The sequence below is a fragment of the Furipterus horrens genome, unplaced genomic scaffold (assembly GCF_987537825.1).
Source record: "Furipterus horrens unplaced genomic scaffold, mFurHor1.1.pri manual_scaffold_1, whole genome shotgun sequence".
Classification (NCBI taxonomy): Eukaryota; Metazoa; Chordata; class Mammalia; order Chiroptera; family Furipteridae; genus Furipterus; species Furipterus horrens.
In genome coordinates, this window is record NW_028327171.1 from 6,760,608 (window position 1) to 6,788,141 (window position 27,534).

General features: G+C 46.6%; 1 protein-coding gene across 1 annotated transcript in view; it reads right to left on the reverse strand.

Moving 5' to 3' along the window:
* DSCAM (DS cell adhesion molecule) overlaps positions 1 to 27,534 on the reverse strand; it is a 425,587-nt gene that overhangs the window by 83,359 nt on the left and 314,694 nt on the right. Inside the window, exons 12-16 of the mRNA XM_090271008.1 lie at positions 25,991 to 26,187; positions 24,871 to 24,967; positions 23,987 to 24,115; positions 17,645 to 17,812; positions 9,389 to 9,459 (exon numbers count right to left, since the gene is read on the reverse strand). Of these exons, the coding sequence (XP_090127134.1) occupies positions 9,389 to 9,459; positions 17,645 to 17,812; positions 23,987 to 24,115; positions 24,871 to 24,967; positions 25,991 to 26,187 (662 nt within the window). The remainder of the gene's footprint in view (positions 1 to 9,388; positions 9,460 to 17,644; positions 17,813 to 23,986; positions 24,116 to 24,870; positions 24,968 to 25,990; positions 26,188 to 27,534) is intronic.

Below are 27,534 nucleotides of genomic sequence, written 5' to 3' on the forward strand. Positions count from 1 at the left end.
GCTCTGAGTTAAGAATGTCTATATTTTTTAGATTTTTAAATGGTTGCAAAAAATGAAAAGGAATTTGTTGTGATATGTGAAAATCGTATCAGCTTCAAATTCCAGTGTGCCTGGGTGAAGTCTTACAAGAGCCCAGCCCCACCCACTTGCTCGCTATGGGCCCTGCCTACTTTAGGGCTAGAATGGCCGAGCTGGTTAGTTAAGCCACAGACCCATGGCCCACAACGCTGAAAGGATTTACTCTCTGGCCCTTGGCAGAAACTGTACGCCAACCCTGAAGGACACAGTGTCACAGTGTCACAGCGCAGAGACACACACAGGGTAGAATTCAGTGGGGAGGCAGCGGTTGGAGGGTCCAAAATGGGCCAGGGTTTGGGCTAAGTGTCTTAGCGCGTCGGTTCTCCTCTTCACTGGGATGGCAAAGTTCTAACTTGCGTTCTATCAGAAGTTTGGCCATTAAAAAAAATTACAGAAGGTGTCCTTGAAATAGAGTTGATTACATCTTAGCGCATTAGGCAAAATGTATTTGTATGAGTGACGTAAACCTGAGAGCGTACATTGTTTCTCTGGTTCTGGTCGATGTTCCCATCAACACAGAACGTGGAAATTGATGCAAAGAGTCTCCTAGGGCAGTGGGCTCACGCTGTCCTGGCTGGAGTCCCTCCTGTAACAGACCCTGAAGAACTTTGCCCAACTTGTTTTAAAAGATGAAAGTAACATCAGATCGTTTGTCTTGCCTTAGGAGAAATGTCCGCGACATAGCAGATGTCATTTGATGCCCATGGAATTCTTGATTAGACACAGGTTTTCCTTTATTTTATTTGATTTTTCATTCTAAACCTGTGCTCCACGTATTCACGTCTCTGCTGCATTTGATTTCTCTGACAAAATGAGAAAACTCATCAGCAACTTGGCTTTGTGATAACTAAGAAAACGAAGCCCATTAAACAGAGTGCATTCATTCATTCATGCACTGTATGGGTACCATTCCACTTAGTCATGGTCAGGCATGACGTAGCGTGGGATATGTGTTTGCACTGCGTCATTAGGTGATGTCATTGTTGTGTGAACACAGAACGCACTCACACAAACCTACACGGAGAGCCCACTACCCTAGGCTGTGTGGTTTACCACCTCTGTGCGTGGGGGTCGTTGTTGACTGATGCATGGTGATACCTGATTCACCTCAATTTGATCTTCAGATTTGTTTTCTCTGTGAAAAGCGGAGTTCGTATGTTATGAGAATTAGTAACAGTATACACGAGGCAGCCTTGAATTTTAAAAAATTACTACCTCTGCAGCTGTTATTAGATTATTTAAAATAAGAATTTTATTTATGGGTCAGGTACATTTCAACAATATTTGCATTTACTGGGGCATCTCTGTTATCAGAAGGGACCCTGCTGCCATAGCTCAGAGGGGTGGGCAGCAGGGTGGGGATCAGCATCTGGGTTGTTATTCAAGGGACCCACCCACAGGCTCTAAACCAATCTCCTGTCCTTTGTCCTCATGAGGGTCAAGTCTGTGCTGTGAGCTGAGTGGAAAGAGAACATGGCATTGAGAAGTGTTGTTATTTACTGTCCGTGACATAATGGAAAAGGCACTCCCATGGAAACTAGTGAAAAGCGTTCAAGTGTCAGCAATGACAAGAAAAGTCACTTGCTCAAGGTCATTTTTATTAGAGATAGAGATCAGAGTAATATCTAATTTTCTTGAAGTCTAATCCTAAGTTCTTTTTATACTGTGTCAAAGTATTCTTATATGCAATTTACTTGCTGTAGCTGCATTTAACTTATGCTAATCCTACTTTATGCATAATGTAATGATGTATTGTCAAGTTATATTTTTACAGATATTCTTCATTTTTCCACTGTAAATGTTATATAATCATACATATATGACACTAAATATTCATAGCTAAAATTACCTATCATGTACTTAATAGATGATGAAGTAGTTTTTAATATTATTCTGCCCATAACCAATTTTTATCCTCACTTTAGAACTGAATCCACTTGTGAATGGGATGTTGATGTACTAATTCAAGAAGGACCTATGGCTGGTCATCACGAAAAGTCTGGAGCGCTCCAATTGCAGCTTCATGATTCCTACTCATTCCTCTTATTTACATTTCTGAGAATACACTGCCTACGTAGAAGAAAACAATAGCATCCTTGCTTGCTAACTTACTGTACCCTAGTAGTTTATAAGCTGCTCATAACCTAACCATCTGAAACGGAACAGTGAAAAGTGCCTGCCCTAGGATGCCTTGCCCTGTGCCAGGCTCACCCAGGCTCAACATAAAGCTTTCAGAAGAAACCACCTGAAAGGACTGCCAACCGATGAGTGTAGATGGCCTTGATCCTAGTCTTTAGTCCAAGTTCAATTTATGTCCTGTCAGAGTCGATTAGCTGGAGAGGTACAGCCTTTCTACCGAGACTGAATGGAGACATGCTTCCTAGGCTGAGTCCCAGCCAACATCTCTTCCCAGCACGACCGGGTGTCAGACATGAATCCCACACTCTTGGCAGCTGAACAGCTCTTGCAAAGGTGGGAGCATCTTCTCACCGCACTCTGAGTCAGGGAACCAAGAGAACCACCTGCCGAGGCTGGGAGGCCCGCCAGGACACTTTGCACAGGCAGGCTGTCAGCTCTGCTCTGGGACAGATAACTGGGGTCGCTGGAGAAGGCCAATCACATGACTAACCCAAGAGGGCTAATTCAATAGACAGATGGAGAGAGATGCAGAATCTATTCCAAATGAGGCAAATAAACAATAAATGGTTTTATTAAAGGCCTGTGTATAGTTTACATAGACATGAAAAAATAAGATGCAAATGTAGCCAGGTAGGTCTTTCTAAAGAGTGCAGGGGTTTCCAGAGGAAAAGCTACCCTTCTTGATATGAATAACTGAACATGAAAGCAAACACTGGGAGGGATTCATGTGTTTACGGAACAAAATTCACTGTGTTGCTACTGGGGGTATAGTGAACAAACAAACGATTCCCTCTCCCTTCAGAAAGTGCACAGAACAGGCACCTGTAAGAAGTCAGGAGAGAATGAGCCAACTCTATATGCATGACCAAAAGATTTGGAAATTTTGGTTTTTTATAGTCCCCTGTTATAGGGGAAAGAGATCAGACTTATTAAGATAAGAAAGGCTGACAATTCCTTAAATCCTTGTAAAGCATATGGGTCATCGGGCTTTTTAATAAAGATGCTATAAATCCAAAGCTAGAACCTGCTGATGAGTTCATAAAAGAAATGTAAACATTCACAATTTTTCATAGCTTAAGGATTAAAGTAAGAGTTAAAAACTTATGCAAAATTAATTCAAGGCAGCTCTTTTGAGTTTCAGCTGATGTAGAAACAAAGAGCATTGGCATGTTCAAAGTTCCCTACGATTAAATTTATAATTTGGAGGTAAAATAGTAGTAGGTAAAAACGTAAAGTTTGCCTGTTTTCTCTTCCCTTTAATGGGGCTAGGGAAAATTTGTAACATGAGGTTGGAAGGACTAGAAGAAGAAACTACTATTTGATCTCTTACTATGCAGGAGCACGCGCATCTCAGCTCATCAGTGGCTTAGAAGCCCACAGGGCAGAGTCAGACAGCCTGGGTGGGGCTTCTCACTCTGAGAACCCCCGATCCTAGGCAAGTCCTTCCAGCTTCAGGACCCCCCTCTGTCCCACACTGGATGCACCCTGTGCTCAGACCTAATGACACAGGGCATGCGAGAGATGGGCACGAGGCTGGGCAGAGAGCAGGTGCTCACCAAAACGCCTTTCCCCGGAAGCCCAGGACATGCCGGTGCTGGGAGGTGCTCCTTTTCCAACGCGCATGCCATTTCTTGGAGGGAGAGAGATTTAACGGAGGAGTCCAGTGTAGCCTACCATTTATTAAGACATTCCGATGGACTGAAATGGCAGACTTGGCCCTTTCCCCATGCTTAGAGCTTATTTCTGAGGCACGTACAAGATTGTCAGGATGCCTCTGTGAGTTCACATTATGGCGGATTGTGGAGATGTGGTGTTTCAGTCAAAAGTATTCTTCAGGTTGCTGCTATTCAGTGATATTCCTAAGTACTCAGTGTTCATATTTTATGGGTATCTTCTGTAACACTCCTTATTCCAAATAAAATCTCAGCCAGAGGGTGTGATGCTGAGGTTCAAGGAAGTGGTACCATTGTCAGGATTTTTATCCTCAGTCATCAGCTTCACAGTCGTTTTAAGCACTGATATTTAGGCAATTCAAAATTTCATGATTTGGGGACAGCCATTGGCTCTACAAAGTTCCTAATTTCAAACAAAACAAAATATTTACAGCAACAGGAAAAAAAATCCCTGCCTAATGTCTCTCTGGAAAAATGTTTTGAGTTATCTATAATAATTAAATATTCCAAACACTGAAGGTTTTGTTTTATAAGCCCATGCAAACAGCAGGAAAACTGTCTTTAATTTGCATCAAACTGGATGAGTGGATTCTGACACTGACCAGAGGAGAAGGGGACAGGCACTGTCAAGAAAGACTTGTACAAAAGACTTAAATATAAATCATGACATCATAAAAGCACTAGAGGAAAACACAGGCAGGAAAATTTCAGATAGTCCAGAGAGCAATATTTTTGTTGATATATCTCCCAGGGCAAGGAAAATAAAGGAAAAACATAAACAAATGGGACTACATCAAATTAAAAAGCTTCTATACAGCTAAAGAAAACATCATCAAAATGAAAAGGGAACTGACTGTATGGAAGAACATATTTGCCAATGATACCCTGAGCAAGGATTTGATCTCCAAAATATATAAAGAACACATATGACCCAACAGCAGGAAGACAGACAATCCAATTAAAAAATGGGCAAAGGACCTGAATAGACACTTCTCCAAGGACAACATACAGAGGGTTCAGAGACATATAAAAAATGCTCAACCTCACTAGCCATCCGAGAGATGCAAATTAAAACCACAATGAGATACCCCTTTACACCAGTCAGAATGGCCATCATCAACAAATCAACAAACAACAAGTGCTGGAGAGGAGGTGGAGAAGGGGAACCCTGGTGCACTGCTGGTGGGAATGCAGACTGGTGCAGCCGCTGTGGAACGCAGTATGGAGTTTCCTCAAAAAACTAAAAATGGAACTGCCTTATGACCCAGCAATTCCACTGCTGGGAATATACCCTAAGAATACTTAAACACCAACTCAGAAGAACTTATGCACCCCTATATTCATGGCAGCACTATTTACAATAGCCAAGTGCTAGAAACAACCTAAGTGCCCATCGGTAAATGAGTGGATCAAAAAACGGTGGTACATTCACACAATGGAATACTATGTAGCAGAAAGAAAGAAGGAACTCTTACCTTTCGCGACAGCGTGGATGGAACTGGAGAGTATTGTGCTAAGTGAAATAAGCCAGGTGGTGAAAGACAAATACCATATGATCTCACCTATAAGAGGAATCTAATGAACAAAATAAACTAATGAGCAAAATAGAACCAGTGGCATGGAAACAAGGAACAGACTGAAAGTGACCAGAGGGGACAGGGGAGGGGGATAATGGTGGAAAGAAGGGGAAGGGACTAGTCAAAGAACATGTATGAATGACCCATGGACATGGACGACGACATGGGGATTGACTGCGGGAGCGGGGGATGGGATGGGTGGAGGAGGGCAAAGGGGGAAAAACTGGGACAACTACAATAGAATAACAATAAAAAATGATTTAAAAAAGCCTTAAAAACTCTAAAAAAAGAGACTTGTTCTGTCAGTATTCTGACACTTAGAAGATAGACTAAAGTCAGAATTTTCCCTAAAATCAGAATATTCTGATTCATTAGTTTTACAATTTTCAGGTACTTAATCAAATATATTGTTACCAATAACGTGTAACTTTAAATATATTCTTTCTGATTTTGAATAACCCCAGCAAAAACATGCAGTAAATTGTCTTTGCTTATGCAGATCCTCTTCTTTTTCAAAAGATGTGGAAAAGAGAAAAAAAAAAAAGAAGAATCTTTATTATCATTGTCTTTATTTTTATTTTATTTAGAACACTGCTTAGCATTTTTATTTAACTCAAAATATGTAAAAGTATGTAAGAGCCCTTTCTGAGCCTTCATCTTGCGTAATAATATGGGCAATTAAATATGGTGCTTGTTGCTGGACCTCTTCCTCTGGGCTTACATTTGAAGGGATGTGCAGAAGGCCATTGCCTCTAGAATTCATCACGAATTAATTGGACCATTGCTGCTATTTACTTTTTAGTAAATTATAGTAGAAACCCATACATAATGTGGTCTGCCTGGTACACTGAGTGTGGGTCATGTGTCTGGGTGTCCACCATTGCATGATCGTGGGCATTTTGCTGTATCGTGAACTAGACTCACCCCATAGTCTCAGCCTGGTGTTTGGAGATCTAGAGCTGGGATGACTTGTCTATGGCAGTTTCTGAAAGACATGCTTCAGAGGCTAGTGTGATATGGAACACTTGTACTAGAGGCCGCAAGGAATGATGACCGTCTTGACAAACAAGTGAACTCATAGCCTCACGCACTTCCTCATTCATTCACTCATTCATTCATGCTAATGTCCAGCCACGGGGAATCAAAGATGAATGAGATGCTCCCTGCCTCTAAGGAGCTCACGGAAGAGCAGAGAGACGCCACCAAATGGACTGCAGGAACCATGGGATGGAAACGTCACTGAGCCACCCCCAAGAGTAACGGGTAACACCGAGGATCAAATGACTAATTTCACTTCACATGCGTTCACAGAGAGAGTCGTGCCGGACTGGAGCATTGGGTAAGCAGGACTGGACGGGGATGGAGGAATGTCACAAACAATGTACAGTGGCAGAGGAAGAAAGAGAGAAGATGCCACCTGTGGGGACCTGCACAGTCCCCTGAACTGCGGAGGGACAGAGTGACAAACTGGAAACAGGGTGCTGCCACCTGATGCTGAACAGTCTAGAGTATCTTTTGGATTTGGTCTCTACTCGGCAGGCCATGGGCCAGACTTGATGATTTCAAAATTGGAAAATCTTCTTTGTTGGAAGAAATAACTGAAATATTTACAAAGGGACTATTGTTCATTTTGTTCAACAGAAGGTGTGCGTTACAGAAGTGTTGCTGGGACAATGATCGTCACACACATTTAATATCTACCTCCCACGTTATAGAAAGGCCGCAGCCTTGGCTGGTAAGAGGTGTAGCATTGAATGTGGTTATTTCCTCACTGACACCCCAGAGCTCTTTTCCCCTCCATCCCGTGTCTCTCTATCGGGCACATCTTTTACTTCTGCCCAGTTGCCCCATGACCCTGAATGAATGAGTTTCCACCTTAGATGTTGTACTTACAATTCCCAATATTTCCATCCTGGCTGCCTGAGGTGGGGCTCCCTCCTTCGGCTAATGCGATTTCTCCTCCTTCTCTCTTTTCCTTTCCTGCCACCTCCTTATCCAAAATATAAGTTTGGGACTTTTACACATGAAGTAAAGGCACACTTTCTGCACCACGGCACATCCTCCTTTACATACACTTTAGATGATGGGTCAGAGCACATGATTTAGTTGAATCAGTGACACACTTTCCTCACATAATCAGGCCAATGACGGACAGCCCTTACGTCATTTGGTGGTGAGATCAGCCACATGTCTGTCTGCATGCTGACAGGCTAGGTGACAACCACCGCTGCAGTTCTGAGATCTGTCCCTGTTCTGTGAACAGCATCTTAAAACTGGCTCATGATCTAATGGAAGTAAGGCTTCCTTTTAATAGTCCATACTATATTTATCGTTTTGACATTAAGAAGAAATTTAACTGCAATTTACTGACTTTGCTGCCTTTTCTTTTTTTTTTATGGAGACAGAAAGGATGTAAAGCCTTTTAACACCTGTAAAGTTTGCATGTTTTGTTGTAAGAGCTCTGTAGACAGACACCTCTCTGAAGCAGGACCCAAAAAGCTTTAGGGGCCAGAGCAATCGCTGGTCTTCTCCAGGGCAAACACGCAAGGGTATCAGGAGGGCATGTGGGGGAAACTTCAGAGACTCTTTCATTGAAGCCGGAGTGAGTCAGCGTTCCGTGTGCAGAGCGGCCGGGCCCGGGAGGGGTTAGGGCCTGCTGGGCGCCTTTTATGACACAGTGTGTGATGCTCCCAGCTGGCGGATGTGCTCGCAAAGATGAACGGCGACCCCTTCCCCCACCGCAGCCACACTGTCTGAGCTGAACCATCCTGGCCCGCTGCCCGCTGGGACTGCAGCTTGTTGCAGGATCACGTGTGAACACCCATGGGGGTGCCCAGCCCTACAGTGAAAATTCTGTCTGATATAGACATGGGTCACTCAGTGAAAGAGCTGATGCTCTAAGGAAAAACCCAAGGACAGGTTTGGTTTTCAATGGTTACCAGACGCGTGCCCCGGGAAGACCTCTCTGGGGTCCTCCCCCGACCCCGGCTTCTCTGAGTGAGCACATGGGAAAAGGGGGAGGAAAGAGGCAAGAAGAAAACACGTGATGACGGAAATCCAGAACTGGACTCGTAAGTCTAACTTCACAGAACCTTCTGACCGACAGCAGCACTCAGGTGCATGGCTGCCTGGTCCAAGGTAGTTGTCCCCAAGAGCACATTAAGGGGTCGCTAGCTCCCCAAGCAGGTGTGCCCACCAGACAAGTGACCCCAGGTAAGGTCCCTGGGGCAGCGATGCCCAGCATGCTGGTCTGTAGTGAGCTGGCCCTAGAACAGGAATCCACTGCTTTCTGTAACAGGACAGTCTTGCAACAAGAAAAAACATCAGCCAGGCAGAACAGCCTGCTGCCGGCTGTCGTCCCCTGCCCTGCGGCCCAAGCTTTCTTTCTCTCCCAGTGACAGCTAACAAGCCCTCATCGGCCAGTCTGCACCTGTGGGCCACACTTGGGGATGCAGCAGCCTCCACGGCACAGTCACTGGTGACAAGTGGGGGGCATGCCAGAGGACACAGCTAGCCCAGGGCACAGGGAGGGCGTCTCTCCTTCCCACCAGCTCAGTGGACTCACCATGCCACTGACGTCTGCCACTCAGGAAAAGCAATTAGAAAATGTCTCCCCTGGGCTGAAGTCAGAGACGCAGACAGACACCCTCTCCCCATGATCAGTCTGGAGTCCCGCACTTAGAACTCAATCAGGATTCAAAGAATAAAAACTAAGACACACCATCTCCGCTCTCTGTGGGTTAGAACCTGGTGTGGGAGTATTTGAAAGGTGGATACAAATACTGGACTTTAAGAAAGAGCTTTAGGTCTAATTTTGTGAAAACTGATTTGTTAGAGTCATGCCATCAGAACACTTAACACGAGGGAAGTGCCCACCCCCGTGGAAAACATGCCAGGAAAGCAAGAGTGTGCTTGGTTTACCTTCCAGGTGACCCGGATGCTCTGGGACGATATGGGTTCCAGGTGTACCTCCTGAGGCGGACCGTCGGGAGCTGAAAGACCAAAACCCACAGGCCGGTTAGAAGCGAGTCCCACGGTGGACTGAAGCCCACCCAGCAGGACGCAGGCCCGGAAGCCAGGCCGTCTGAGCACAGAGGTGCGCGTGTCCCGCTGCGGCGGGCCGACGGGTCTGGCAGGGTCCCTGTGTGCTAAGTTCACCCGGGCTCTCCCACGCCCAGGAAAAGTGGAACTCGGGGGCTGTCTTTGCCTTCTTCCCCGCCACGTCTTTGATAACTTGATTAATAAACCTCAGGTGAGGACCAGTTAATGGGGAAAACAGGACGTTTCTTTTTATAAAACTGTCTGTGGTGGCTGTTTTCCTTCTCTTTTCTTTGGAAGTGTCTTTAGTGACTTTAGTGACATGGATTTGGGGTCAACCAGGTTGCTCAGAGCTACTGAGGCAAAAAACAAACAAACAAAAACAACAACAACAAAAAACCAAGATCCTTCTGCCTGAGTCTCTTTGATCACATAAGTTCGTCATACTTTCAAATTAAAAATACTTGTTAACCAGGGGCTGTGGTCACAGATGAAAAAGCTAAGTTAAAAAAAAAGAACGTGTGCAATGAAGACCAACATATTTCTTTTCTTTTCTTTTTAAAAATATTTTATTTATTTATTTTTAGAGAGAGGGGAAGGGAAGGAGAAAGGGAGAGAAATATCAATGCGTGGCTGCCTCTCGTGCGCCCCCAACCGGGGACCTGGCCTGCAACTGAGGCACGTGCCCTGACTGGGAATTGAACCGGCAGCCTTTTGTTCACAGGCCAGCGTTCAATCCACTGAGCCACACCAGCCAAGGCCCAGCCTATTTCTAATGGTTGCATGGATTCCAATTGCACCCAGTTACGGTATGAGAAATGAACTGTGTGGTAAGTACCCCGTGCGGAACTAAGGGATACGGAGCGTGCCTGTCCAGGCAGAGCCCCTGAGCTAACCAGGATGCTGGGCTGCACACAGAGACGATCCCACAGAGCAAACCCTCAACTGTCCTCTGAGAAGCAGAAGCAAAAGGCGACCCCGCAGTCAGCAGGGAGAGACCCCTGTGGATGAAAACGCGTTGTTGGATTGACAATTTTGTGATCACAGGTGCGCAAACACACAGACGTCCCTTTGCGGAAGGATGAGGAGCACAGGGGAGCTGAGAAAGCAGAAGTAGTGAATGCAAATGAATTTTGAGGAATTTGCAAGTGAAAGAAAGGTTAGAGATGGAGGTCCTATTGGAGAGAGGCAAGGTCAGGGGAAATGCTTTTCTTCCTTCAGACGAAGAAGTGCTGAGTGAGGACATGATGTACAAAAATGCTCTTCGACTTACGAGGGGGTTGTGTCCTGGTGGATCCATTGAAAGTTAAAAATATCATCAGAAAAAGCACTTAGTGCCCCACTGTAGACTCCATGGCTCACTGGGACCTGCTCGGCATCTCCAGAGCAAGTCAGAGAGCATATCGCTAGCCTGGGAAAAGGTCAAAGTTCAAACTTGGAAGTACCGGGTCTGCTGAAGGCCCATTGCTTCCGCACCATCGTAAAGGCAAAAAGTCATAAATCGAATCATCATAAGTCAGAGAGCATATGTGGTTGTTAAGTTGATGGGCGTTCCAGTCTTTCTCCCTGAGTTCAAATTCTGACTCCACCACTTAGTGGCTTTTTTTTTTTTTTTCAGTGTTTCCTTTTTGTAGGTTCCTTAACTTCTCTGTGCCTCAGCTCCCTTCTCCATGTGATGGGGCAATAAAATTTATATCATAAGATTTGAAAGCAACCTATAGATACACTTTGGAGCTGGGGCCAATATAATTAGAAAGATTTTTTTGGCACTGACTTTTCCAAAGTTTCTAAAATATTTTAAGAAAAACTTTGAATTATATAAAAAAAGCAGTCTTCTTTCAGAATTTCAGCCTTTCCTTACAGTTCCTCAGCTGTAATTTTTTCCAGAGGTCCTCATCTCAGTGCAAACAAACTATTTCTGTAGAATTACAGTGTAAGGCAGATTGAATTTCTAATGCTGCGAGTATCGAAGCTCAACCATTAGGTGTCCATTTATTTACCTAAACCTGAAAATCATGTTGATATTGACATTTACAAGTTTATATACATGTTCTTGAAGGGAAACTAATATATATAGAGGGAGAGCATAGTGTTTTCTTCTTAAAAACAAAACAGAATATTTCGTTTTTCCCTATTGGAGGAGAAGTCTGGAAGTAACTACTAACAATGAATGTGATTTTCCAAAATAAATGATGACTGCATTTCTACACAAGTCCAAACTGTTCAACTGGTAGAACAGTAATAAATGAAGACTATAGTTATAGTTCCCAATGTTTTTACTAGACAAGGCAACGGTGACTAGTTCTGTTTGGCTGAAACTCCAGCGATGACAGACCCTTGGTAATTGCTGGACCCAGTCTCCACTCTTGCTTCCTCTTCGGGTCACCCCGGCTGGCCCCGTGTCCCTCCCTCCTGAGCCAGCCCCTCAGTTTCCTGCTTCCCTGACAGCTCGTGGTGGCTCTCAGGGAATGTCTTCTCTCTCAGTTCCAGTGAGTGTTACCAAGACTCAGCCTCTGCGCTCCCGTCTGACCTCAAAATATTCTCTTCTCTGCGGATCCATCTCCCAGCTTTACCCAGACTCTTGCGGATAAATCAATCATTCATCTGGCTGACCCACCCCAGTGGAAATCACTCCCCAATTTTTACCTCTAGTTTCCTTATTGAGAAATCTACTGAGGTTCTGCTATATGTGAGGTCTGAAACACAGCAAGGACAGGAGCACACACATGGATTAAAATGGACCGAGGGACAAGTGCATGATTCCATGACCACGGGGCCCTGTCTGATTGAAGTGTTGTGGGTAAGAGTAATGTTTGTTGCCTGGCAAAGGAAACAAAGACTGTGTTCAATAAATAAATAAATAAATAAATAAATAAATAAAACCAAGAAAAGTTGACACCTTGAGGAGGAAAGGATGAATTCATTTAAACTATTTATCAAATACATAGATAAGTTATTTAAAGTCATTATTTATTTAGCACCTATTATGTGCCAAGCACTGTTCTAAGTGTCTGTGATATAGTAGCGAACAAAACAAGCAACTATTTCTGCCCTTGTGGGAGGGGAGAAATAGATTATAAACAAAATACATCAATAAATCCTATGTGTGTTTGATGGTAAAAGATGCTTTTTTTTTTTAAAGCAGAATTTTAACAGAGGAGGGGACCTACTGTGACAGAGTGGGCTGTGGGTTGAGCTTTAAATAATAAAGGAGGTCAGGGTAGGACTCATTGAAAAGATGTTATCTGAGCAAAGATTTGAAGGAGGTATGGAAGGAGGGGGAAGAACATTCCTGGTCACAGAATATTCCAGAACAGCCCAGAACATTCCAGGAGAGCTGGCAGGAGTATACGCAGCATGAATGAGGAACATTGAGGAGGTCAGTGATTCGTTTAATTTCCAAAGTCTCTAGATGGAAACTGAAGAAAAACGATATTGGAAGCAGATTGCAGCAGGCTCAGGGTCGGGCACCCCCATTTCTTGGTGGGCAGACCCTGGGCATCCGACTCTGTCCTTGAAGAGCACAGTGGCTGTCCCACTGGGCTAATGTGCACTGGTACTCATACGTCTATCATAACACATCGATGATGTCTTTTTCCCTTAAGACCCCCGTCCTATCCCCGGGGCCTCCAGCTCAGCACACAGGAAACACTCTGGACCAGAGCCGCGGCTCTGCCCGGAGATGAAGCGCGATGCAAAGACCATTAACTCAGTGCTGGATGCAATGCAAACCCAGCGACTCCTTGGGGCGACTCTTTCACAATCCCGACCTTGTATTCGCTGAGGCATCTGTGAACACTCAGTGGTTTTCGAGGAGTTCCTGTGTAACTGAACTTCTGCGTTCCAAGGACAGACTCGTACGGGAAATGGAAAAGGGATCAGCAGCCCCAAACTCGGTCACAGGCCCTGAGTGACACGTGACCAGGGCACAGTGGCTAATGGGGAAGCTGGTCAGAAGTGCGGGTCAGCTGTGGAGGGGACATGCTGATCTATGTCACAGAAACCTGGCAAATCTGTGCACTTCTGGGCCATTAGGCGCTGCTCTCATTAACTCTTGACAGGGTCTCCACTTGATCTCTCAGTGTCTCCTCTTTGGGGGCTAAGGGCTGCTGAGGGGAGTTGGGAAGAGCGTGCAAGACTGTGATCTCTGCTTCCTGGCTGTGCCTGAGGTCAAGTGCATTAGAGAGTATGATCACACACTTGTGTACGTCCACACGCAAATAAACTCAGTGTGGCGGAGCTGGAACAATGCTCTTTTCCGGTGTTCAGTAGGAAGGCTGTGGGAACGGCAGGGATTCCTTCCGCATGAAGCTTTGCAGCGGATGATACAGCAGGAATCCGAAACCCAAATGCCCACCAGGGGCAAGACCTAAATTAGGGATCTGCACGCCTTTTCTGTACCAGGACAGGCAGTGAATATTTAGGCTTTGTGAGCTGCATGTGGTCTGCATATTCTTCCTTTTCTTCTTTATGAAATGTAAAAGCTACTCCTTGCTTAAGAATTGTCAGCGGACTTTGGTCCATGGGATCTAGTTTGCTGATTCCTTAAATAAAAGAAAGGTGGGGCTGATGGTTAACTGGGATGTAGGGCCACCCTAAAGGGTAACCACTATATACTTAGCTCCAGAGGATTCTTGCCAAACTGGCATTCAAGAAAAATTTAAAATTTAGGTTTTGACCCCAAATTTCCAGACTTTAAAAACTGACATCTAATTGGAAAGGCTTGTACAGCAACAGGCAGACCCAACCCAAACACACCAACATGCCTGGCCTGCTGTGTGTGCTGCGTTCTGACCTGGGACACACTCCACTCATCAGGACAACGGAAGGCATCTCGGCCATAGGCTCAGGTGCTTCCTGGGGCCCCCACTGGAGCTCTGATGGGTGCACCTCCTTCTCTCTCCCACCTTCTTCATCCCTCTGCCTTCCAGCCTTACCCTTTGCCTTTCTCTACTTTTCTTTCTTTAGGAGGTCCTTCCAAATTTTAGTGTGGGTTTAATGCACCATATATATTGCTCAACAATCACACACACACACACACACACACACACACAGCGTTCACTGTTACACCAATTCTAAGACAACTCTGCAAGGCATATTTATAAATATTCTCCCACATATATTGAGCAACTTCTCTTGTGCCAGACACATACAAGGGATAGAAATGTAAACAGCACATAGCTAATTGAAAAATCAAAAAAAAAAAAAAAAAAAAAAAAGAGGTAGTGTATAAAATCGAAAAAAAAAATATAGCCCATAACCCATGGAGAAATGCCAATATGGCTCAAAGGCCATTGTCAGAAAGATTCCTACTCAGTGTTAGGGGAGGTGGCACTAATGTCATCCAGGGAGACTGGGGGGGGGGGGTGTTGCACTGGAAGACATCCTTGACCAGGCATTTCAAGGGAGAGTTCAGAAAAGGAGACGCAGAACTTGGAGGGCCTTCCAGACAGGGGACACAGCACCCATGCAGGGGAGGAAGGCAGGAAAGGGCAGGCTTGCCCTGCCTGGGCCAGAGGGCGTCCAGTGCAGCTTCAAATAGCGGGGTGAGGGGCGCTCAGACCTAAGCACCTCACAGACTCACTTCTCCATCCAGGTGGGGAGTGAGAGGTGTCCTCAGGTTGCCCGACTTGGGCACTATATCACCATAAAAATGGGTGGGTTTCCAGAAGCTTCCACCCAACGATTTTCACCCAAAGATGAGTACTTTATTTATTTAGATAATTTTTTAGGGAAGGGGGACAGTTGGGGTTAGGAATGGCCATCTCGAGGTGGCTACACCTTTGGGCATCCCTGCCGGGAAGTGGTAGGAGCAACCTGCGGCCACTGTCTGAAATTCTTGGAGGGTCTCTTTGGTCAGGGTAGTTGCCCTCCATTCTACGTGAGTCACACCAGAGAAAGTGACTTTTGGGTTTCAGTCATTCAAACCTATGCACCGAGACACAGACAGATTCTATTTTGGAGCTTTACGTGGCTCCAGCCTGTTCCCCTCCTTGTGTTTTCCCTGAGCTCATCCACCTGGTGAGTGAGAGAGGCTCCGTGGGTCCGAAGGCCAGCTCAGGAGCCAAGCAGCCGGCTTCTGCATCAGCCTGTCTGCAGAGATGCTGGGGAGCTGCCTAGCAGGCCGTGGGCCAGGACTGGCGGTTCACCTGGCTTCCTGGCTGGCGAGAGAAACGTTACCATGGCAACCGCCAGCTGCAGCGGAGGTCACCCAGGAAATGAAGTAAAGAGTGACACCTCTGGCATTCCTGATGGCGAGCCAGAAGGCGGTTACCTTGAGAAGGCTGTCGGGATGCGGCAGACTTAGAACGCGGGTGAAGAGAAACAAGGAGAAGGCTGAGCACTGAGTTAGGTTCTAATTTGGGGGGCAGTGTACGGTCCCTAAATATCCAGCACAGTGAAATTCCAGGAAGTTACTGGGTTGTGTATATAAATATTTAAATACGATTCCATTTTTGCAGGATCACACACCCATTACCCACTTATTTCTGAGAAATGCAAAGTACTTTGAAAGCTTGGAATCTCACTCATTTGTCCAGTCTGTTTGTGGTAAGGGGCAGAGAGCCACTGTTACGTTCATTTTGCAGATAAGAAATCGTGCAGAGTATCCAAGTACTAGAATTGGCTTATCCCCAGACACTGAAGCATAACACTATCCTCTCATCCTCCCTTAAAAACAATTTTCAAGAACTGTTACATTCCAGGGTTGAGAAATGAGTGCTCATCTGCTGTTTGGGAAGAATTGTGAATTTTCTTAAGGACCATATTGTCTACACCTATTAAAAGAGTTAAATTTTAGATTTGTTTTTGATCCATAAATCCTACTTCTTGTTATTTAACCTAAGAAAATAATCTTAAAAATGGCAGAAGATATACCACAAAGCTTTTCATCACAGTGGTGTTTCTGATGATGAAGAATTGAATACAGCTGACTTGCCTAACGACATGGAATTGGTTAAACAAATGGCAAAGGTACCATAACAAATTGTAGAAAAGTACTCAAGAGATACGTGAGCGTGATGTCTGTTTGTAATGCCAGTAAGAGGGCAACAGAGAAGCAGGTGACAAACAGGAAGCCAAGGACAACCCTGACAGGTGAAACAAACCTCGTGTTGGACTCCCATCATTTGGGAATGATCATCCTAACCTTGGTGACAGGAGATTGAGGATCTGAGACTAAGCTTGCAGCTTCTTTGCAGCAGTAAGCAGTGGCCGATTAGCTCTGATTGTTGGCAGGGAAAAATAGGCTAGCTTTGGGGGCTGCACACTATTTGCACCCCAAGAGATGAGCCTGGCTTCGGTCCCTTCCCTTTCCTTTCCCAGGAAAACCCAAGGACAGTTTGCTTCTTCCTCTCCTTCTAGCAGCCCGGCTGTCGTCAGCCTTCAATGCCACTTTCTAATTGCTCATCCCTCTACAAACCAGGTAGTTCCACGCCCTGGCAGCTGTGAGTGGACCATGATGTTGCAGGGTGTGCGTACACTGGTGTGTGCCTGCATGTGTGTGTGGGGGTGATGAAACACTTTACAAAACTGACTTAGTAGGTGATGTCAACATGTTCACAGAGAGCTCTAGGTCTAGGATGATGGAACCTGTCCTGCCTCCTTCCAAATGCTTATATAACTATCTTCTAAGTTTTTGATATTGAATATAAAATACTCTGTAATAGGAAAAAAAGCAATAAAGTTCATTACAGAAAATGATGACGTTTCCAGTCAATGAAATAACCCGGACTACCATCTATCTCCCCATCTCCCCAGGCTAAGCACATTCTTGCCATTTCCCACGTAAGCCTTCCTCCCCGCCACGGACAGCTCAGGGTCTTGGGCAAGACATCCACACATGGTTTCTCTGCTAACTGGGATTCCACGCATCCAGACAAAGGAGTTGCAAAACTGGCAAGGTTTTCTTTAACTCTCACTGGATGGCTGGTGTCATATGTTTTTGTTTTAAGTCTTGGGTATGACAACCTTGAACTAAGCCCTGCTTGAAGAACAGTGCCTTCCAAGTAGGAGAACACTGCCCGCGTTCTGGTAGCGCATGGAGCTACAGAGAGCTCCCACCAAAGGCTTGCTTCTGCATTAACCCCCTGAGCCCGAGAGCCAGCTGCGGGCTCCTAGCCTCCAGCGGGACGCACGCACCTGCCTCGTCCGCGGTGATGGACAGCTCATTGCTGGGCTCACTCTTGCCAATCCGGTTCTTGGCGTACATGCGGATGCTGTAGGTGGAGGAAGGGTGGATATCAATGATGGTGGCCGAGTTCAGCTGAGGGGAAACATCTTTGGTTCTCTGAGCAGAATCCCAGGAGTCTTTGGGGTTTTGTTTTTCAAAAAAGAAGAGATAGAGATGTGAGTTTTTTTCCTCTGCCTTGGAAAGTTCACAAGTAGGAATTAAAAAACAAAATAAAGTTAAAAAAAGAAAGAAAGGTCACAACTCAAAGTGAATTCTCAATGCTTTGTTGGCAGTGTTCTTGCAGGAGGGCCATCGGAACGGAGATGATGGCCACACTCATTGTCTACATGGAGGGGGGCGAGGGCCGTGGGCACCTGAGCCCGGGGACCTCTGAGGCAACACACCAGGTCTACTGGCAGAGACCACACAGGACATGGGACGTGGTGGGGGCTCATGCCAGTGATGCAGAAGACAGCACATCCAAGCGCTCATCATACAATATAACAAAAGAAATTAGGGTTCAGACACCCCTCCCACCAAAAAGAAGAGGCATTTGAAAACCAGCAAAGCCTTCAGCCATGGCAGATCTTTTTCTCCAAATGAAGAGTAGTAAAAACAAAATACTTATAAGAAATTAACCTCAATGTCCAGTATAAACAGTGCTGACCAAATGCATTTCTTAATTCTAACTTTTGAAATCATTTAGTCTCAGATCCTTTATTATAGGAATTATTTTTCAACCACAGTTCATTTGAAAGGCAGCACATGCCTCATAGGAAGAGCTATCACTTAGTGCATGGCAATATGTACCCGCCGATTTTAGGGCTTCAACCCATCATGAGAATGTCAGGAAATGGTTCTTATTTCATAAAGAGTCTAGGCAGGTGCTAACTGGGGGCTGGTAGTCAAGGGATGTTGTTGGTTGTAGAAAAAAGGACCCCTGAGACGGAGGACAGAGAGGATGCTCACACACGCCCACATCCCAGGGTCCTCTTGCGTGGTGCTCACCACACTTGTAAGAATCTCATTGAGGGTCTGTGTTCCCTGCTGGATTTTAAGCCCCAGGAGGGCAGAGAACACACTTGCCATGTTCAATGCCATGTCCAGTGCCATGTCCCCAGTGCGTGCACAGAGCCTGACAGATAATAAATGCACGTTTAATAGATGAATAGGTAAATGGCAAATACACAGACCTCCCCATCCTGGGAGTGACCCACAGCCCTTCCCACATGAGTGCTGACTATGGAGGTTCAGAGGTCTTCTCTGTGCAGAGGAAACCATAGATGAAGAGATTTTCTGGACTTGTAGAGAAATTATGTGGCCTCAAGCCTGCCCTTGCTCTAGCTTATCAGGGAATAGAACATAATAGAAGCTACCAACTAATATTCCCGCTAAAAGGTAAAGTATCATTTGGGTGAAGAGAACTGGAAGTGGAAAAACACGATGTGAAAAGAGAAGACACTGTAAAAAATCAACGGAAGAGGAAGACAAGGGGACTCCGTAGAGAATGAATAAGGGGGAGGGACATTCACACCAATGATGTGGCGCAGAAATAAGAGCCCTTGTCCAAAGAAGAGAAAGCCAGACCTTCTGGAGAAGACATCTAAGCCAAGAGAGGGGACGCCCACACATTGCAAGAGGCAGAGAAAGTGGCTAACTAGCCCCAGGAGGCTTGTCACTTGCAGTGGGTGACGGTTCTGCCCAGGGCAACATGGAGGTTTCTGGACATGGAAAGGCCAATAAAGACATGGTCATCTTACTGGAGAATGTGTCTGGGAGGTGGCTGACAGCCTGAAGAGTAGACATATGAATGTCTGCTGACCACCTCCTCCTGCCAATCAAGCATAGGGATAGCCCGGGGAGGAGGGGCCAAGGTGGAGAGTGCCAGACAGGAAGCGAAAGATCCTTAAGAGAAGGGGCTGTGCTTTCAACTTCTTCCTTGAAGGGACCGCACTCTGAAAGAGCTGATTTCCATGATCATGATTACAGAATGCGGTTCAAAGCAAGACAGACTGAATTTTTTAGCTAAAGGTCAGGAAGATGAGAAAGAATGTGTTATCCTGAAGGATTTTTAAATTACTGGATGGAGAAAGAGAATCTAGTTAAAATAACCAAACACACTCTAGCAAATTATATGGCATCAAAGGAGGAATAAAAACAGGGCAGCGACTACGCAGGAGAAGAGTCAGGAAAGGGACATCTTAGACGCTGATGTGCGAACAGGCGGGTTGGGGGTAATTAGAAGTGTGTTTCGGACTCTAACATGGGGCATGAAAAACAATCACAGAGAAATCCTGGTACTTGGGAGGATGAACTTGCAAACTGATATACAAATATAACTAGCAAGAATTGGCCATAGGCAATATAAAGATTTTGTGGGAGTAAGTCCCACACAGAAATGCATGCTCGGAAATCAAGAGCAAGGTCGCAGGCCTCAATGGGGAGGGTTTGAGTGAGGACCCTTATGGGCGGGGTGAGGGATGATTGCTATTGGGGTTTCATGGAAGACTGCCTTCCTTGCCTAGTGGGGATGGAGATGGTGCTTTTGAGAGGCAGAGAGCACAGGCAGCATCAAGGAGGGCTTTTACGTCACAGTGGATGATGTCTATGGAGGGCGGTGTGGGCCGGGCTGAAGGGGAGGCTGAGGCCCCCAGCATCATGTAAGAGTGGGAAGCTGCTCCCTCTCAGGGCCAGGAGCGCCAAGGGAAGAGATGCTGTTGCTAGCGCAGACCAGGCTGGCAGCTCGGAAGAGGGGCCCCTCCGGGAAGCTGTGCTCACGGAACATAGCCTCCGCCATGAGTCTTGTCTGGGCCGTCTTCTTTGCCTACCGTTGGGTGAACCCAACCAGAAGTGAGAGGGGGAAGGAACCTTCATGGTATGGTCTGCAGAGCCCAGCCTCCCGAAGGAGGGCAGACAGAAAAAAAACAAGTGGCAAAGGGAACTCACATTTGCGAGGTCGCATCTGTTTGCTCAGTGCTGTGCTAGGCATGACAGCAATGTGGCATCTGCTGTCCCCAAACCTGTGGGCACACCGGGAACACCTTGGAGCTTTGACAGCTGCCCTTTCAGACCTACTGACTCCCTGGGTCATGTCTGGGTCATTCTGAGGCACAGCTAGAGTTTGGACAGACTTTTACTTGATGGACTTCTTACAACCCCTGACGAGGGAAGGACGTTTACTTTCATTGTGGAGGTCAAGAAACTCAGATCCTGTGATACAGCTGGTGAGAAGTGGGGCGGAATTGGATCTCAGCTGTGTTATCCCCAGGATCCAGGTCATTTTTCTGCATCAGGTGGCCATCAAGTTTTCTCTGCAGAAGGCCTGGTAGGACTGAACCTCAACTTTCCATACATTTGCTGAAAGTTTCAGATGCTCAGATGAAGACTCCCTGACAAGCTCCTGACTTGGCTCACTGATGAGCAGGCATGACACAGAGAGCTTGGCCAGGTGTAAGCAAGGGGAATTTTGGCCAAGAGCTGTCGTGACATCCCTGAGTTTGCAGGAACTAAGTTTGGGAGAGCAGCGTCCCACCAGATGTGCACCTGGGTTTAGAAAGGAGCTGTCGGAAGCATTTGTTGCAGGAGTCAGCAGGACTCCACGAATGCCTGAGAGGGACGGTGACAGAGAAGGATGGGGACATTCAGAATCACACTCCTGCCTCTGAAATTCCAAATAGCCCCTGTGGGAAAGGACTGGGAGACACCACAGGAGCCAGCATGGTGGTACTGGGTGCTCACTGGTGAGCTCAGCTTGGGGTTCAGATAGCCTGAGTCAGAAGGATGGCAGATCATCAAGGGCAAATGTAAGAGGGTGAACTTGACCTGAAGCAGTGTAGGCAGAGGCCAGAGTGAGTGAGGGTGACCAAAAGTTCTAGAGACAAAATGTACAAAGGTAAGAGCAAGTATATAACTACCCGCCCCCCCAAAGGCCCCCACAGTGGCTATGTGTGCATGAGAGTTTGTGCTTCCTGGCCTCGATGGTTCCACCCCAGGATGTGGGAGACACTGAGGATTCTGAAAGGGGGGTGGAGTAGTTTAAGGAGCACAGATGGTTTTAGATGCATTTTATACAGAAGTGTTTTCCTGCGCGCTTGAGTGATACTAGAAGCTGCCATTTCTTAGATGTTTACTCTGCGCCAGACGGCAGGTAAGGCGCTTTAAACGCATGCCCTTCTAAAAGAGAATTCGCCAAATAGATGCCGAGTGCTGCCCACATGGCAGGTGCTGTGCTAGGTGTCGGAGAAATGGCCCCAACGACACCTCAAAGGCACAGGAAGCCCCAGGGAACCTCCAGTCTGGTGGAGGTGACTCGTGAATCGTCCATCGCAAATGCAGCGACTGTTTTTCCAAACAGGGTCACATTCTGCTCTAGCTTTTTGGTGGATATGATTCAATCCATATCATCACAATGTCAGTGTCCCAGAAGTTAATGAACAAATGTAACACGATCCCAAAGCGAATAACAAAAGAGGTTTTGTGGAGCTAGGCAGGCTTATCCTAAAAGTTATATATGGAACACCAGGAAAACCCTGAAAAGGAAGTTACTAGGGTGAACGAGCTCTATCAGATAGTAGAACATGAAGCTTCTGTGATTAAACTCCCGGATGCTGGTGCCCTAACAGACAGACAAAGTGATGGAACAGAATACGAAGTTCAGAAACAGATGGCTGCGCACATGGAAAGTTAGTTTGTGGCAAAGAGGGCATCTGAAATCACTGAGCCATGGTGGGTTTTTAATAATACGTGGATTCCCATTTGGGAAAAGAGAAATTAGATCTGCCTCTCCCAGCATACACCAGAATGAACTCCAGATGGCTAGGAGCTGTAAATATTAAAGAGAGAGAGAAAGAAAGCACACACGTACTAGAAGAAAACACGGTGAATCATTTCATAGCCCCAACGTAGAGAATGGCTTTGTTAACATGCCTCAGAATCCAGATGCAGTAAAAGAAAACACTGAACACTTTGAAAGAACAAAAACAGAAGAAGGAACAATCACAGAAATCAGCATGTGATTGCACATGGTGGAGGAGCGGGTCAGAGGGAGGTGTGGCCTCCAGGGTGGACCAGGGAGGGGTCTAAGGGTGAGGTGGAGAAACCGTAGTAACCGCGCGGTCCAGGGAACAGCCAGAAGGCGGCCTGTGGCCTTAGAGGGACCCTTGTCACAGAGATGCTATGGTGCCCCATTTCACAGAGAATGGTGACCAGAGCTAACCCACGAAGGCACACAGCTGGCAAGAGACAGGGCCAGCAGGGAGGCAGGGCGGGCTGGACCCCACTGATAGTCACCAGCATCTGGAAAGGATGATTCTCCCCCCAGACAGATGGCTTGGGCTGTCGTTCCAAGAGTATGGAAGCTGGTGATCCTGCAGTCAGTGCTCAGCCAGAGACCCCGGGGGCCTGTCCCTCCCTCTGGGGACGCGTGGCGTGTCCCCTCCGATTCACAGCTGCATTTCTCCCGAGCTTTCATTGCTACCATCAGTTTCCAGGTCGTTCTCTGCCAGAACGTGCCTGCCTCGCCTAAGAAGCCTTCCCTTTCCTTCAAGACCTGAATCTCTGAACTTCCGACTGGGCTCCATCCCACCTTATTTCCTTAGAACGGAAGCAGGGCCTCCTCTTCCCGCTTTGGCCCCGGGACACCCGCTTGACCTGGTTCCTGAAAGGTCCCTGTCTGGCTGGGTCAGTGCTGTCCTCAGCCTGCTCATCGGGGTCACTGCTCCCGGCCTATACCAGCTGCGTCACATTTCCCAGTGACAGTGTGACGCCTCTCAGGAGGTGTCCTTGGGCCGTATGTAGGCATCCCCTCCCTCCCAGGTCTCCAGCTGCATCTCTAGATGAGCCAGCTGAGCAGCCCCATGTTTTCTACATGTGTTTCCCATCTGGTCACTTCAAGTCCCCAATCCCATTTGCAAAAGCACTGTTCTTGGGAGAACTTGGTCTCGACAGTGCCCACAATGTGAAAAATAAGTCTACGATGCGGTTTCTGAGAATGCGTTCTCCCTTCACATGCTGATAGAGTTCTCATTCCTCGTCTTTTTTATTTTTTATTTTTTTATGAGGCAGTAAAAGTCCAAATGGGGAGTCAAAGGGCAGCAGGGAAAATAGCAGAGATGGTGACCGTGGCCAGGACCCGTCGGCGGCTGCCCACGTGCCATTCAGCGGCAAGAATGCCACAGGGGCCGTCAGAAAGCTGGACTGAGGCTCACAGAGAAAGGAGTCCAGGTTTGCTCTTCCAGGAAAAATAACTGAAAATGGAGGAAACTAAAAGGGCATCAGAAGGGGACCAAAGCTGGAGGATGTGCAGGACTTACCTGATTTATTTTTGCATTCGATGTCGTAGCCCGTGATGGGGCTGTTCCCGTCAAATCCCATGGTCCACCGCAGGGTGATGGTGCGCGCCTTCACGTCTTTGATCTCGATCTCGGGAGGGTCCGGGGGCTCTGCGCGGTCAGCAGGGCACCGGGGTTAGTTCACACCTGAGATGCCTTTACCTGGAAGCCTTTTTTTCCCCCTAATCTCATTGTAGGGAGGAGAAGTTCCACTTTTCCCAGACTGCCAATCGTCCTAGCACTTGCAGAGCTGGGCCAAACCTGGAGGATTTATTGTTTTAAGATTTTATTTATTTACTTTTAGAGAGAGAGGGAGAAAGAGAGGGAGGGAAACATCGATCCAGGAGAGGACCGTCGATTGGTTGCCTCTCCCATACCCTCAACCGGGAACCTGGCCTGCAACCCAGGCACGTGCCCTGCCCGGGAATCGAACTTGCGACCTTCCAGTCCACAGGATGACATCCAACCCACTGAGCCACACAAGTCGGGGCAAACCTGGAGGATTTAAATACCACTCTTCTAGTTTGGAATCTATACCTGAACAACTATGCTGAGTTAAACTTCAAATGTTAAACTTTCCTTTTTTATTCACATCGCCCCAGGGAGGGATTCCCAAAATTGAGCAGAGAAGGAATGTGACTGCTGACTCATCTCACATGGTTCCTTTAAGGACTTTGTTCTGTGTCTGGGGCTGCCCCCCGACATACTCACGGACACCGCAAAATACTGCTTCTGTGTATTCAAACTTTTTGGAGAATCAGGAAAGGGTACGTAGCAAGCAGAGCCCACCCAGACGCCTGAGCCCGGGCGTACACTTACAGTCCCAAAACAGCCATGTTTTCTGCCCTCTGCTGTCTCCTTCCTACCTTGCACTGTGAGCTGAATTATTCCACGGTCCTCCCCATAAGAATTGATAGCGTGACAGGAAAAGAAGCCAGAATCTTCTCGTACCGTTGGCAAAATCTATATGTAAAGTGGAAAGAAATCCATCTTACCCAGTAGCATGGAGTGAGTGAGTTCCCGAAACAGTTTTGGCTGTAAAAATCTCTCCACCCCAGCACACACACATGTGCATGTATGTACACACACATACACATATGTATGCACACACACGTCTGGCAGCAAGTCACTTCAGCACAACTATAACAGTGCAGATGGATGCGTTCAATGTACATTAGTGACGTCAGCTGCCAGCTTGTTAAGTTGGGTGCATACTTTATATATGATGTCATGGTCAAGTTCATATATATTCCACATACAGTTTTCCTTCCATAGTCTGCCTTCAAAGCATGCAAAGCAACCCTGCCTAAGGAAACAGATCTATGAATACTGCAACAAAGCCTCAGTCTCATGGGACCCTGGTTAGAAGGGTGCCCGAGTATTGCAGGGTTGGACCTCGCGAGTGAAATGACATCCGCGTCTCAAACACAGGGCTTTTGTCCCTGGCTGTGTGCTCAGCATCACGTCTCCGCCACGCTGACAGCATCACCCAGTTAACTACCAAGGGTGCTAAATATTATGAGACAATAACACCTATTTTCTAACCTTTGTGATTCTATGTGAAGGACAGGATTTTGTAACGTTGGATTTTTCCAAAGCAGCACATCTTTGTCCGCATTATATTTTTGTCCCGATGCCTATCGGTTTCCCATTTTATAGGAAGTGCTAGCCTGCCACCGCATAGACTGTCATTCCTCCAGGGTTAACTGTCAGTAAGGGACTCTACTTCTTGGGTTTTTTATTATTGTTGGGGTCCCCGCTGTGTTCTTAATAATTTCACTCTGACACTTAGGAGAAAGCAGCATTTCTGCAGGCGACTCACTAATCTCCCCACGTGAAGGCGGGGAGGAACGGCACTTCATAGATAGGCTCCGAAAGACTATTTGCTGTTTATTTATCCCCGACAGGTACCCACCTATGTGGAAAGCCAGGCTCATTCTGCCCATGAACTTAGACTCTGATCAGTGGCGTTTGTCATGCTTTTACCTGAAGAGTAGAAATCACCTCCTCTCCCACCTCCTTGGTGGACACAAGGTAACGGGCCATCTCGGGGTTGATGATCCGGTCCTCCTTCTCCCAGCGCACGATGATGGGCTTCTCCCCGTGGGCCGTGCAGCTCATTTCCTTCTTTTGCCCCTGCGTGGCCAGGGTCGTGTTTGGGTAGGACGTGATCATAGCAGGAACTGGAAACCCAAAAGGGACACAACCTTATTCAGTGGCCTAGGGCTCCTGGTTTTTCCCACCGCAACCCTCAGCTAAATCACGTTTAAGAGATGTTCCTTCAAAATGAAATCTGTTCACAAAACCGCTGAGCAAGAATCATAATGAAAATAGAGGGGAGGTGGCAGAAAAATGAAACTTGACTACACGAGCCTTAAGCAGATATTGCCATATGGCTTCGTGTTCAGGGGGTGCTGGTCTCTTCCAACCCCGTTGAGGGCAGACGTGGTTACAGGCATGGCCCGTGTCCCCTGGGACATATAGGAAAATGACTGTACTTGATGATGAGACTGGGGAGAGGGCTTCCTTTTCCTGTGGTCATATATGTTTCTAAGTGTCATTTTCAACCATGGACATGAAATCTTAATCAGCTTAGGTGGAGCCCTGATTATTGCTGACCAATCCCTGAAATGACTTCCAGGCTTCCCCATTTCCCACAGTTGTTACAAACTGTGACAGTCACTTGGAGGCGTCAGACCTCCTCTTCTCCCATGACTTAGGGCAGGAAGCCTTATCCCCAAGTCGTGGAGAAAACAGGAACCTGGATTTGCGAAACACCTCAAGTTCCCTCCCCAACACCTCAAAAGTCACCTACTGACTTCCATTCTTGGCAATATGCTGCATGACATAAGACCGCACTCCTGGTCCACAAATCATCAAGAAATACTGGACAACATGTAACAAACATCTTTTTAAATGCAGACTGAGTTTACGAGAAAGTAAGAGAAAACCCAGGAGCCCGAAACCAAAGGGGATGTTGGAAGGCCAGAGCTATGATGATGCTGATGCTCTGACTCCTGGAAGGCAGGCAGTTCAATGTGAGACCTCCAGTCCAGGCTCCTCAAAGGGCCCCCTCTTCAGAGCAAGATTATAAGACATGCAGAAAAAGTTAACATGACAAAGCAAATGCATTGGCTTATGTTATGCATGAAAAAAATAGAATAAAAAGGTCTCCCAGAGAATTTGTCGCTGGTCTAACTCTACATAGGTTTGCAGTTAAATTCAGGCTGAAGGATTAACAGGATGGCGATCCTAGCTTGGTAATAGGCCTGAGGAACCCGGCACGAGCAAACACAGACACGCTCTAGAAGGGTGTGGCCTCTGTTCAGACCCACTGTAATCCTCTCAGATGAACTTCTGCTGGACATGAGTTCACAAACCAAAAGTATAAAACACACCAAAAAACTAATGCACCAGAGAATCAGCTCCCCCAAGGACTTTAGATGCCAAAATGAGTAGATACAGACCCTAAAATAGTTACACACAAAATGTTAAAAAGATATTTTAAAAACTTAAGAAAGGAACAAGAT